Source organism: Panthera pardus, unplaced genomic scaffold (genome assembly GCF_024362965.1).
Source record: "Panthera pardus isolate Hobbes unplaced genomic scaffold, ASM2436296v1 HiC_scaffold_2, whole genome shotgun sequence".
NCBI classification, from domain to species: Eukaryota; Metazoa; Chordata; class Mammalia; order Carnivora; family Felidae; genus Panthera; species Panthera pardus.
In genome coordinates this window covers 68790961-68801425 of record NW_026526765.1, presented here as the reverse complement: position 1 = coordinate 68801425, position 10465 = coordinate 68790961, and the positions used below count along the sequence as shown (strand labels likewise).

Here is a 10465-nt window from a genome sequence, read left to right as displayed (position 1 = left end):
CACCCAGGTACCCCTAGCAACTTTTATTTTAAAAAATAATCCTATTTCAGAACTTCTTCTGGAAAGACTGTATGATCCTGTATTACTGACCATACATTGCAGAGTGTAGCCGAGTGCTAGGAACTTTCTTTATATAGCGTAGGTATTCCATAGCCCCTTTCACTGATTTCTGTTACCTTCTGGAGCTGGTAGGCATTTGAGTTTAATATCCCTGATAAGCTAACTGTCTCTTGAGTATCAGCAAGTCAGCTGTGTGAAATTGAGGTGTGATTATTATCTATATTTTTCAGAAAAGGAATGTAAGCCATCACAGGAATCCCAACCCAATACTCTTACCCATAGATTGAGAGCTTCAGAGGAAGTGAAGTGCCTTTTAAAAAATGACTTCTAACTGGATGAATCCCTCTGGTAAGTGTTGCTGTGCCTTCCAGGACCATCCACATCCATCCTCATAAACTCATCTTGCAAAGTAAAACCACTGTCAATCAGGGGTCTCCTTTGGTATGTGCTAAAGACCAAATCATTCTGAGATATCTGGCCCCTCCAGATATTTGTATATCTACTATAGTATTTCAATTTCAAGTTTCTGACATATAGTTTGATGTGGTGTTGATTGACTATGAAATACAAATCCAAGCAAGTGCCTTACTTCTTTTATTTGTATAATAAGTAATATAGGGGTATCAGTTGGTGCTCATTCTGTTTTCAAGAAATAATCCTTAAATGTGACTAATAATTTGTAATTCATTTCCATCTAACTGTCCGATGAAAAATCAGTACTCTGAGAATCATTGATTAAATATGCTATATGATCACAAGAAAAAAGTCAATTAGGAAAAGCTCTAGCCGTGTTCTTGAAAAAGTTTAACTAGTAAAATCACTTCACTCAACTGTGATTAAGAGCTGCTAATTTAGGACTAAGATAGAACTATTAAAGAGTCTGCACCAGGATAACAACTCCTAAGAAATGGCTTCCAATTAATTAGAAGAAATTTTTCCTAATATCTAGCTATCTTGGTCTCTTTCATGCAATGAGTTTCTGGCATTATGGACTTCAATTTGGGGCGGGGGTGGGGGGGTCATTTTATTTCTAATGAAATTACTTCAGTCCTAGGAGGAAGCTCGTAGGGTTTGGTTTGCTTGTGTAGTTTCTCTTCTCTTCTCTTCATAATTTCCCTGAAGTGATTTTTTTCCTCTAACTCTTTGTCTTTACGTTCTTGGGCCTCACATATTGCATCTTCTTTCTGTCGGATCTTTAGCTCTTCGTGCCACTGTCACAGAGAGAAAGTGTCATTTACATATGAATTTCCATGAAAAAATAGATCACTTTAGCTTCTTAAGATGCAGATTCTATTATCCAATTATCTTCTCAGTTTTTCTCACAGATATTCTTGAGGAACTTAAACCCTACCGTAACTGGAAAAATATATAAGCCATCTATTAGTAAGTATACAATTCTTCTCCCCTCCCCTCCCCCCAAAAAAAGAGAGAAAAAAGAGAAAATAAGGTTTACATTTTTATATTACAAAGGAATTTCAGTTTTTCATCAATATGGATATTTACATGATAGCATGGAATCAGAAAATAAAAAATCAAGCCAAAGCAAAACAAGAAGAAAAGCCAAATTAATGTGAAAGATAAAAATTATAATACTATTACATATGAAGTAGAAAATAAAATTGATGGGCAGACAAATGCTGATTCTGCAGCAAATACAAAGACTTCTAAAGGATTCACTTCAATTGAGCATGTTAATCGTGACAATAATAACAGCATCATCTGGAGGCAAAATTCTAGGAATCGGTAGTTAGAAGTAAGGACCTCAAATCAACCAGACATCATCATGAGGACCCTTTTCCCCTTCTACTATCTTTAATGAAGGAAATAGTGAAAGAGGTGGTAATCTCTCCGGGTAAAAAGTTCAGGGCACAAAGGCCCTTAGCATGAAATGTTGGAAGTTCCTAGACACTTCCTACCCTTGCTCATTTTGTCACCCTCAGTCTGTCCATACTCACAAACAATCAGACTATGCTTAAGCACCTATCAATTAACTTATAAATTACTCTATAACTAGTGCTGTGAATTATAACTATTATTTGAAATATATAGATATTAATAATCAGGACTAAACCACAGAGTTAAAAAAAAAAAACTCAGCTTTCCAAAGACAATACATTTTTTTAATGTCAATACATTCAGAGTAAATATTAAATGAAAAAGCATAATAAAATACTCATTTTTCTTACCCCAAGTTAAATTTTAAGACATAGGAAATACACATGTTACTTTGATAACTATGATACCCGTCTGTGACATATAATTTTTGTCATATAACAAACTAAATAATAATATTGTTTGACAAAACTACCAAATTTATGATGTAGCATAAAAGTGGTAGTTGATGTAATAATGACAGTATCCATAAACAAGGGCAACTAATCTACCTTATATGAGAGATTTCAATGTACTTCCTGACCTTCATCTTTACATTGTGAAAAATCAACAGAGGATTAATTCTTAAGAACTCTCAGCAAAATATAACCCTTTGGTTTCCCAAACAGCATGTATAAAAGTGGTAATGGGGTATCATATTGCTAATGTCCAGGAGGCAGCTCTACCTCTCTCTTAGCTCACTCTCTTGTTAGAACTTGGCATGGCTGGAATTCACCACATTATGATCTTTCTTCCTGGTATTCCCAGGAAAAAAAGTAAACTTTTCTTCCCCATTCTGTCTCTCTTGACCATGACAAATTCAATTTGGATAAACCATTGTCTTGTCTTTACTTTATCTGATACTGTTATCGATTGTGGCAGCAAGAAGGAGGATGCAGATATGGTTGAAGTGGATGGGAAATGGAAGCACTATTTACTGCTTTATTTAACCCACTCAGTCAGGATTTTAATCACCATAGTATAGAATACCAGCAGTGTACATGGCACCTTAATATATGCTGAATAATTAGAGGTATCTGCCTTATTATTTGCTTAATATGGCCACTTAATAGTATTCAACTGACTTAATGGGACAACTAAACTTGTAGGTTTTTGTTTCTTGTCAATACCACAGATTCCACCTTTCCACCCTGTTAAGGTTAGGAATTATAAACCAAGAAATTAAGCAACTATGAAAACCAGAGAAGAAAAGTGGATTTGAAGTCTGGAAATCTGGTTTTGTGTGTAGACTCAAAAAACGTTAGTCATTTACTATCTTCAAAACCTTAGGCAAATAACTGCATTGTAAACTACCATTCTTCTTTTTTATAAATGTTTTACAGGCTTGTTGTGAAGATCACATTAACTAATGTAAAAGCAAATATAAGTATAGAGCACTACTGCTATAGCTATCTGAAAGGAAATGATATATACACGAATATTTTTTGAAATGTGCTACCAGGAGAAACTTCCATAACCTTCTCCAATCAATACTGCAGACTATTGGATTAGGCTAGCCACCTATCAAACAAGTTGGGTTCTATTAACTGTCAAACTTATTTTGAGAAAGAATTCCTTTACACTTCCGCAAATACACTATAAACAGATCCGTGGCAGCAATTTCTTAGATAATGCTTACATCCTTGGAAAGAGAAAAAGATGAAGGTTTTTAGGTGCTACTACCTGCCTCCTCTCTACCATTCAAAAGGATGTCCTCTGTCTCTTGAACTAGCCCTAGGCAGATGTGTTTAATTACAAAATGATTCAAGTCTTATCAATCTTTCAAGGCTAAAAAACTGTCACTGAAAATTCAGTCAAAAGTTTTTGTTCTGTTATTAAATCTACACTACATATACGTGTATATACACATTGGCTATTTGCTATCCCTTATCATCTATCCTAGATCATTTAGTTGAAGTGAATAGTGAAATACAGATGCTGCAATTTATAAGCCATTACAAAATTTGTATAATGTTCTGTATATATAATATATTGGTTTCGCAGAAACTTCATTAGTGAATAAAAGGATGATACAATTAATTAAACATATTCTATATGCTATTGAGTCCATACTGTATTCAAAGAAAAAGAGAAAATAAGTATTTTCTCTTCTACTCCAACTCTACTCTTAAAAAGTTACAAAATTATTTCATAAATCATGAACTAAATATAGCTGAGTGGATTAAGGTGTCTTAAGTGAATGGCCTTGAATTGCCACTGTTTAACTCATACCAAGAACAAAGTGATTAAAGTCTAATATTTCAGGGGTAAAGAATGATCATCAAAAATTGAGTCAAAAGATTTTTGTTCCATTACTAAAACCACATTATAAAAGAAATCAGTGTTCAGTGTTCAATACCAGATCCTTGTCACAAGAAATCAGTACTAAATTCAGGAAGCATGATAAGGCTAGTATTTTACAAATGACAGAAAGCCAAATTTTCTGTAACACAATAAAGGCACTGAAGTATATATACAGCACAGTAAGATATAATTAAGTTTGGCAATGCCTAATCATGGCTTCATTTCTAAGTTTGATGTGTTAATGTTTTAGTCTCAGAACTGCAGTTTCTAATTCAAAGTGCATTTAAAGAACAGAGGTTTTGCTGCTAGTTTAAGGAAGTCAATCTTACATGATGGTCAATGATTCTTGCCAATTCTTCATCAGCTCTGGTGAAGAAATCCGGATAAGAAAACATGGGAAGTTCTGATAAAGAAGGATGTTCCCTTCAAAAGAGCACAAGAACAATATTAGGTATAGATAGTTCTCCTTCCAGGAATATATGGATTTTCAAGTCATAATTCATTACACAGCATTTTGACTCTACATTGTTAACATCAAGTACTTATTCTTTGTAGACTACTATCTATAGCTTTTAGTTTCTATAAATAATGTTGGGTTACCTAAACTGACATTTTAGAAGGTAGGGAATGATATATAGTATCAGAACTAGAAAATAATAAAAAGGTAATCTTTGGGATGCTTGGGTACTCATTCATACTTTTGGCTTTGGCTAAGGTCACAATTTCATAGTTCATGAGTTCAAACCCCACACAGTGTGGAGCCTGCTTGGGATTCTCTCTTTCCCCCTCTCTCTCTCTCTCTGCCCCTTCCCAGCTCATGCTTGCATTCTCTCTCTCTCTCTCTCAATCTCTCTCTCCCCCCCCCCCCAAAATAAATTTTTTAAAAAAGTTATCTTCTCCTAGGAGGTATAGTCAGTAGCACAGGAGATGATAGGAAATGAAAGGTTTAAGGAAGCATGAAATAAATTTTGTCCAATGGGGAGATTAAAGTTCCCATAGCCATACATAACCCCATGACCCTGGAAGGTCTGGTGAAAGTCTAAGCCTAAGAATTTGATCTAAGATATACTAAAAAAAGAAAAAAAAATGCTGTAATTTCAGTACTTCTCCAAGGTCTTTGTAGTACTAAGGGTGAAACTATGGCAAACAGTTTACAAACAGTTCAATAGAAGTGTTGGCAGTGCAAACCTAGGCTCTAAACTAGTGGAGACTTAGTGTTAAATTGTCCACATAATAGTTGCATTATGTTAAAATTATTATGAAGAAATGGTTGTGAATCCAGAAATACGTAAAGCAACAAAATGGTTATAAAGAATATGGTTTTAGAGGAGAGAAAGTGGGTTTAAGGAAAAGCTCTTAGGCAAGAAGCTAAGGAGAGACATAGCCCATGAAAATTTTCCATATTTAGAAAAGTCTGATCACTTTTTAAGACAGCAATGTCTAGTGTAATTTTTGCAATTTTCTGTCTATCCAGCAAATTTTAGTGAGCTTTGTACATTTGACATCCTATGTTTCCCTCATATCACTAGGTCCTCTTGCTTTATGCCGGCACTAAATGCTTCTGAAATCTTTCCATTTATCTACATTTCCACCATCATTTCCTTGGTCTGAACCATCACCTTTCACCTGGACCAACACTTCCTTTTTCGAATCCCTGCATCCACCACGCCTCACCCTTTTTAGTCTCATCTGTATACAGTAGCCAGAACTTTTTTCAAAATACAAAGGGAATCATGTCAATTCCCTACTTCAAAGTGTTTAATAACTCCCACTTAACTTTAGGATTTAGATCACATTTATTGTCAAGAAAGCCTGCAGTAGACTGTGCACTTGGCAAAGTGGCTTTGCATGTTTTTTCCAGACTCACTTCTCTTCTTGTCCTGCATCTGTACGTTTCTAGCACATGGACTTTTTTGTAGTTGCTGCAGTGTATCCTGCCCCCCCTTACTATGGTTTCCATGTGCTGTCACCCTTTCTCCAGTGCCTTTCTCCCCTGCTGCTCTCTGCCACAGGGCTGGCTAATGTACACTTACCCTTCCACTCTCTGTGCAAGCCCACTACCATAGCCCTCAGTCCATCAGGGGCCTTTCCTTCATCATACTTACCTCCACTGTAATTTTACATTCATTTGTGTGCCTGACTGAGTTTTGTTTTCCTGAGTAGAGTATGGGCAACATGAATGTGAGGACTTCATTTGTTTTTTATTGGTCTCACCAGTGCCCAGCACAGTGCCACCAGACACTCAATGAATGCTAGTATGTTTGGTGAATTCTTGAATGAATAAATTAAAGCTGGGATATGCTTTAATCCCCTTTACAGTCCAAGCCATCAGTAAGCGTCTCCCAGATAGCACTCTTACGTCAGTGGAACAGTACCCAGGACAGCAAGAGGATTGCAATCCCAGGAGACAAGTCACAGAATGAAACTGATAGCAGGAGTTCAAAGGAAAACAACTCAAGTGGTAGGTGAGCAGAGAACATATATGGACTCCTCCCCCAACTTGCAAGACTCAGAAGTATTATGGGGCAGAAGAGCAATGGGCTTCCCACCACATGTCCAATAGGGGCTTGAGCCATTCTATTAAAATATTAAAGGAAAATATGATCCTAGAATGCTGAGGAATTTGGGGACATATAGGGGCAGATCCTTGGGTTAACTGTATTCGTTCAGTAAAATTTGGGCATTTCTGATATTCAAAGAATTGTGCTAAATGCTGTGAAAAGATAAATAAGACAGAACTTTTAAATTATTTAAAGGTTGGGGTGCCTGGGTGGCTCAGTCAGTTAAGTGTCTGACTTCAACTCAGGTCATGATCTCGTGGTTCATGAGTTCAAGCCCTGCATCGGGCTCTGTGCTGAAAGCTCAGAGCCTGGAACCTGCTTCAGATTCTGTGTCTGCCTCTCTCTCTGCCCCTCCCCTGCTCACACTCTGTCTCTCTCTCTCTCTCAAAATTAAACATTAAAAAATTATTAAAGGTTAAAAGTATTCAAGCAAGTTTCCTCAATTACTTCTTGAATCATAAAAGTTGAAAGAAATGCATCACAATATAAATAATATTAGAAAACCTTTAAAATGGGAAGATTAAATGGATATGCTTGGGCATCTGTGATTTTTAGTTATCTCAGCTGAATAGTTTATACTAAAAAAGAAAAATGAGTAGATAACTATAATAGGAGACAACATGAGACATAAGAAAGATAAACATTCAATTATATAAACTGAAAAATACAGTAAAATGGTTAAGCACAGGGCTCTGCAGTCAGATCTCAAAGCAAATTTTCATTCTGCTACTTAGTACTATTTAATCCTTATGTTCCTCAGTGTCTTCATTTTTAATATAAAAAAATAATGGTACCTACCTTGTTATATCTTTATGAGGATTAAGAAGGATAAGACATAAAGCATGTTTGATGGAGCATATACTAAACAAGTTCCAGCTTTTTTACCCTTATCATCAGCATTATCAAAAGAATTCAGAGGAGGAAGCCATGGCTTTTGGCTGGTACCAAAAAGAGGAAAAAAAGAAAAGAAAAAAAGGATGCAGGAACAAAACATTTAAGGTACGTCATGAATGAGATGTACAATTTTGACTTTTTGGAGTTAAATGGGAATTGGAGAGAAACCTTTCCATAAATTTCTTGTATGACAATCCTAGGTCTGCCATAACAAATTACCACAAATTGATCAGCTTAAAAAAACAGAAATCCATTCTCTCCGAGTCCTTGAGTCCAAAAGATCTTAATCGTGTTGTTAAGTTGGGTTCCTCTGGAGGCTCTGGGGAAAACATATTGCATGCCACTCTTAGCCTCCAATGGCTGTGAGAAATCCTTAGCATTCCTTGGTTTATAGACACAACACTCCCATTTTTCTCCATCTTCGTGTGACCTTCTCTGTGTTTCTGAGTGTCTTCTATTTTCCATCTCTCATTCATAAGAACACAAGGACATTGTCACCGGATGTAAGGCCCACATGACCAAGACAGCCTTAACTTTCCCCTCAGCTTGACTAAACCTTAGACAAGGCTTCTTCCTGACCCTGGGCCCCTGACCATCCCTTTAAAATACAATCAATCAAGAAAGATAGTGCCCCTGTCCTCCAGTATCTGTGGTAGGGTAGGAGCTTAACCTAGAAATTGACAATTAGCAAGCACAGATGACCCCATCACATTGCCCCCCCACCTCCCCATCCCCGCTCCTCTAACATCCTCCAGTACTTTTCCACTACCTCACTTCAGCACTAAAAATCCTCCTGTCTTTTGTTTCAAGGGAGTCTAATTCAATCTCTCTTCTATATTGCAAGACTTGAATAAAGTCTTCTTTGTTTAATTTCCAGTGCAATTTTTGACACATCCTAATTCAAGATGACCTCATCTTTATCTTTAGTACGGGATCTTTATCTTATTTACCCAAATAAAGTCACATTGACAAGTATGGAGTCTTAAAACTTGGATATATCTTTTGGAGGACACAATTCAACCCACTACAAGTAACAAAGCAGAAGCACAGACAGGGATGAAGGAAACAAAGGACTCATATGAGAAGTACTTGGACTCAGAAGGATGGAACCTAAAATACACTTAAGGGAAGAGTAGGTGACTCATTTATTCACTCATTCATTCATATGTTCCACATTTATTGTGAGAGGCAAGTTATTGTAAGGACTGGAAGAAAAAACATTTTTTTTTTAAACTTGCATACCATGCTGTAGAAATTCGAAGTTCAGATGGGTTGCAGACATGTAAACAGAAATCTACAGTAAACTGGAAAAAAAAAAACTTCTATAAAATAATAAAATAGGGTTTTGTGGAGTACAGAGGTAGGAGGTAAGAGAAAGTTTCCTGAATTAATTATGCATGGTTGTCCCACTAGGATGTTTATGGATTGAGTAAAAGACACATTTAGGACATGTTCAGTTTTTTTAATATGTCAAAGATGGGAAATGTTCAGAGATATTTGCCAAAATAGACCAAAACAAAAAATAAGGGATAACACAGTTTTTTAAACAGAATTGTGGTTTTTCAGGTTCCCAAGATTTTCTGAGGATGTACAAGTACGGAGTGAACATCCCATCATACAGGAGGTATTCCCCAGAAACATGTGGCATGCCCATGTCTCAGGCCTCTTTAATCCTGCATTTCACACTCTGACCTATGATTCAGTGTTGAAGCATCAACTTAGCAGGTAAAAGGTTGCTTTTATCTCACGCAGACTAAAATAACCTTTGGAATTGCCCAATGAGGGAAAGAAACTATATTTTTAAACAACCCACAGAACTACCTCCTTGTTTAGCAATTCAATGACTTACCCCTTTATCACACACTGATTGATTGATTGGTTGATTGGAGAGAAACTGGGCACCCAGACTCATTGGCTGGCATTTTTTCTAGTATACTTTATTTTCCTTTTTGATGTTCATCATAGATTTATGATCCTCAAAAACATTGTGGATGTATCACTTTTCACTGATTCCAAACTTGTTCCAATCAGTTGTATACTTCTTTTTCCCTTTTGGGAAGCTTAAATTTTCATTATTTGGCTACTAGAATACTCTCCTTAACCAACTTATTTCCTCAAAGACTTCCTCAGTTCTACTGCAGTTTCTTCTTTTTATTTCAGCTTTATTGAGATATAATTGATATATAACACTGTGTCAATTTAAGGTGTACAACATGATGATTTAATACAGGTATATATTACAAAATGACTACCACAAAATTAGTTAGCACCTCTGTCATTTCACATAACTAGCACTTTTGTATGTGATGAGAACATTTAAGATCTACTCTCTTAGCACTATTCAAGTATATAACACAGTATTGCTAACTACGTTAACAACGTTACCATGCTATGTATTAGATCTTCAGAACTTAGTCCTCTTACAACTACAAGTTTGTACCCTTTGATAAAGGTCTCCCCATTTCCCCCTTCCTCCAACCCCTGGCAAATACCAGTCTACTCTGTTTCTATGAGTTCTGCTTTTTTAGAGTCCACATGTAAGTGAGATGATACAGTATTTGCTTTTCTCTGTTGGGCTTATTTCATATTTCACTTACATAATGCCCTCAAGGCCAATCCATGCTGTCACAAATGGCAGAATTTTCTTCTCCTTTTATGGCTAGATAATATTCCATCATGCATATATACCACAATTCTTTATCTATTTATCTGTCAGTGCATACTTAGGTTGTTTCCATGTCTTGGCTGTTGTAAACAATGCTGCAATGAATGTG

The 10465-nt window shown here is 36.1% G+C and overlaps 1 protein-coding gene and 1 long non-coding RNA gene across 5 annotated transcripts in view; one reads left to right on the top strand and one right to left on the bottom strand.

Annotated features, from left to right (window-relative positions):
- Positions 1 to 293: 293 nt before the first annotated feature.
- LOC109267613 (uncharacterized) lies at positions 294 to 9579 on the top strand. Its single transcript, XR_002080197.2, has 4 exons — positions 294 to 408; positions 6556 to 6697; positions 7695 to 7796; positions 9258 to 9579. It is a non-coding gene; the product is annotated as an uncharacterized LOC109267613 (long non-coding RNA).
- TMEM232 (transmembrane protein 232) overlaps positions 632 to 10465 on the bottom strand; it is a 218661-nt gene continuing 208827 nt past the window's right edge. For all 4 annotated transcript variants that reach the window (XM_019450519.2, XM_019450517.2, XM_019450520.2 and 1 more), the window contains 2 exons: positions 4566 to 4659; positions 632 to 1271 (listed from right to left, as the gene is read on the bottom strand). In XM_019450519.2, coding sequence (XP_019306064.2) covers positions 1080 to 1271; positions 4566 to 4659 — 286 coding nt within the window. In that variant the 3' untranslated portion in view covers positions 632 to 1079. The remainder of the gene's footprint in view (positions 1272 to 4565; positions 4660 to 10465) is intronic.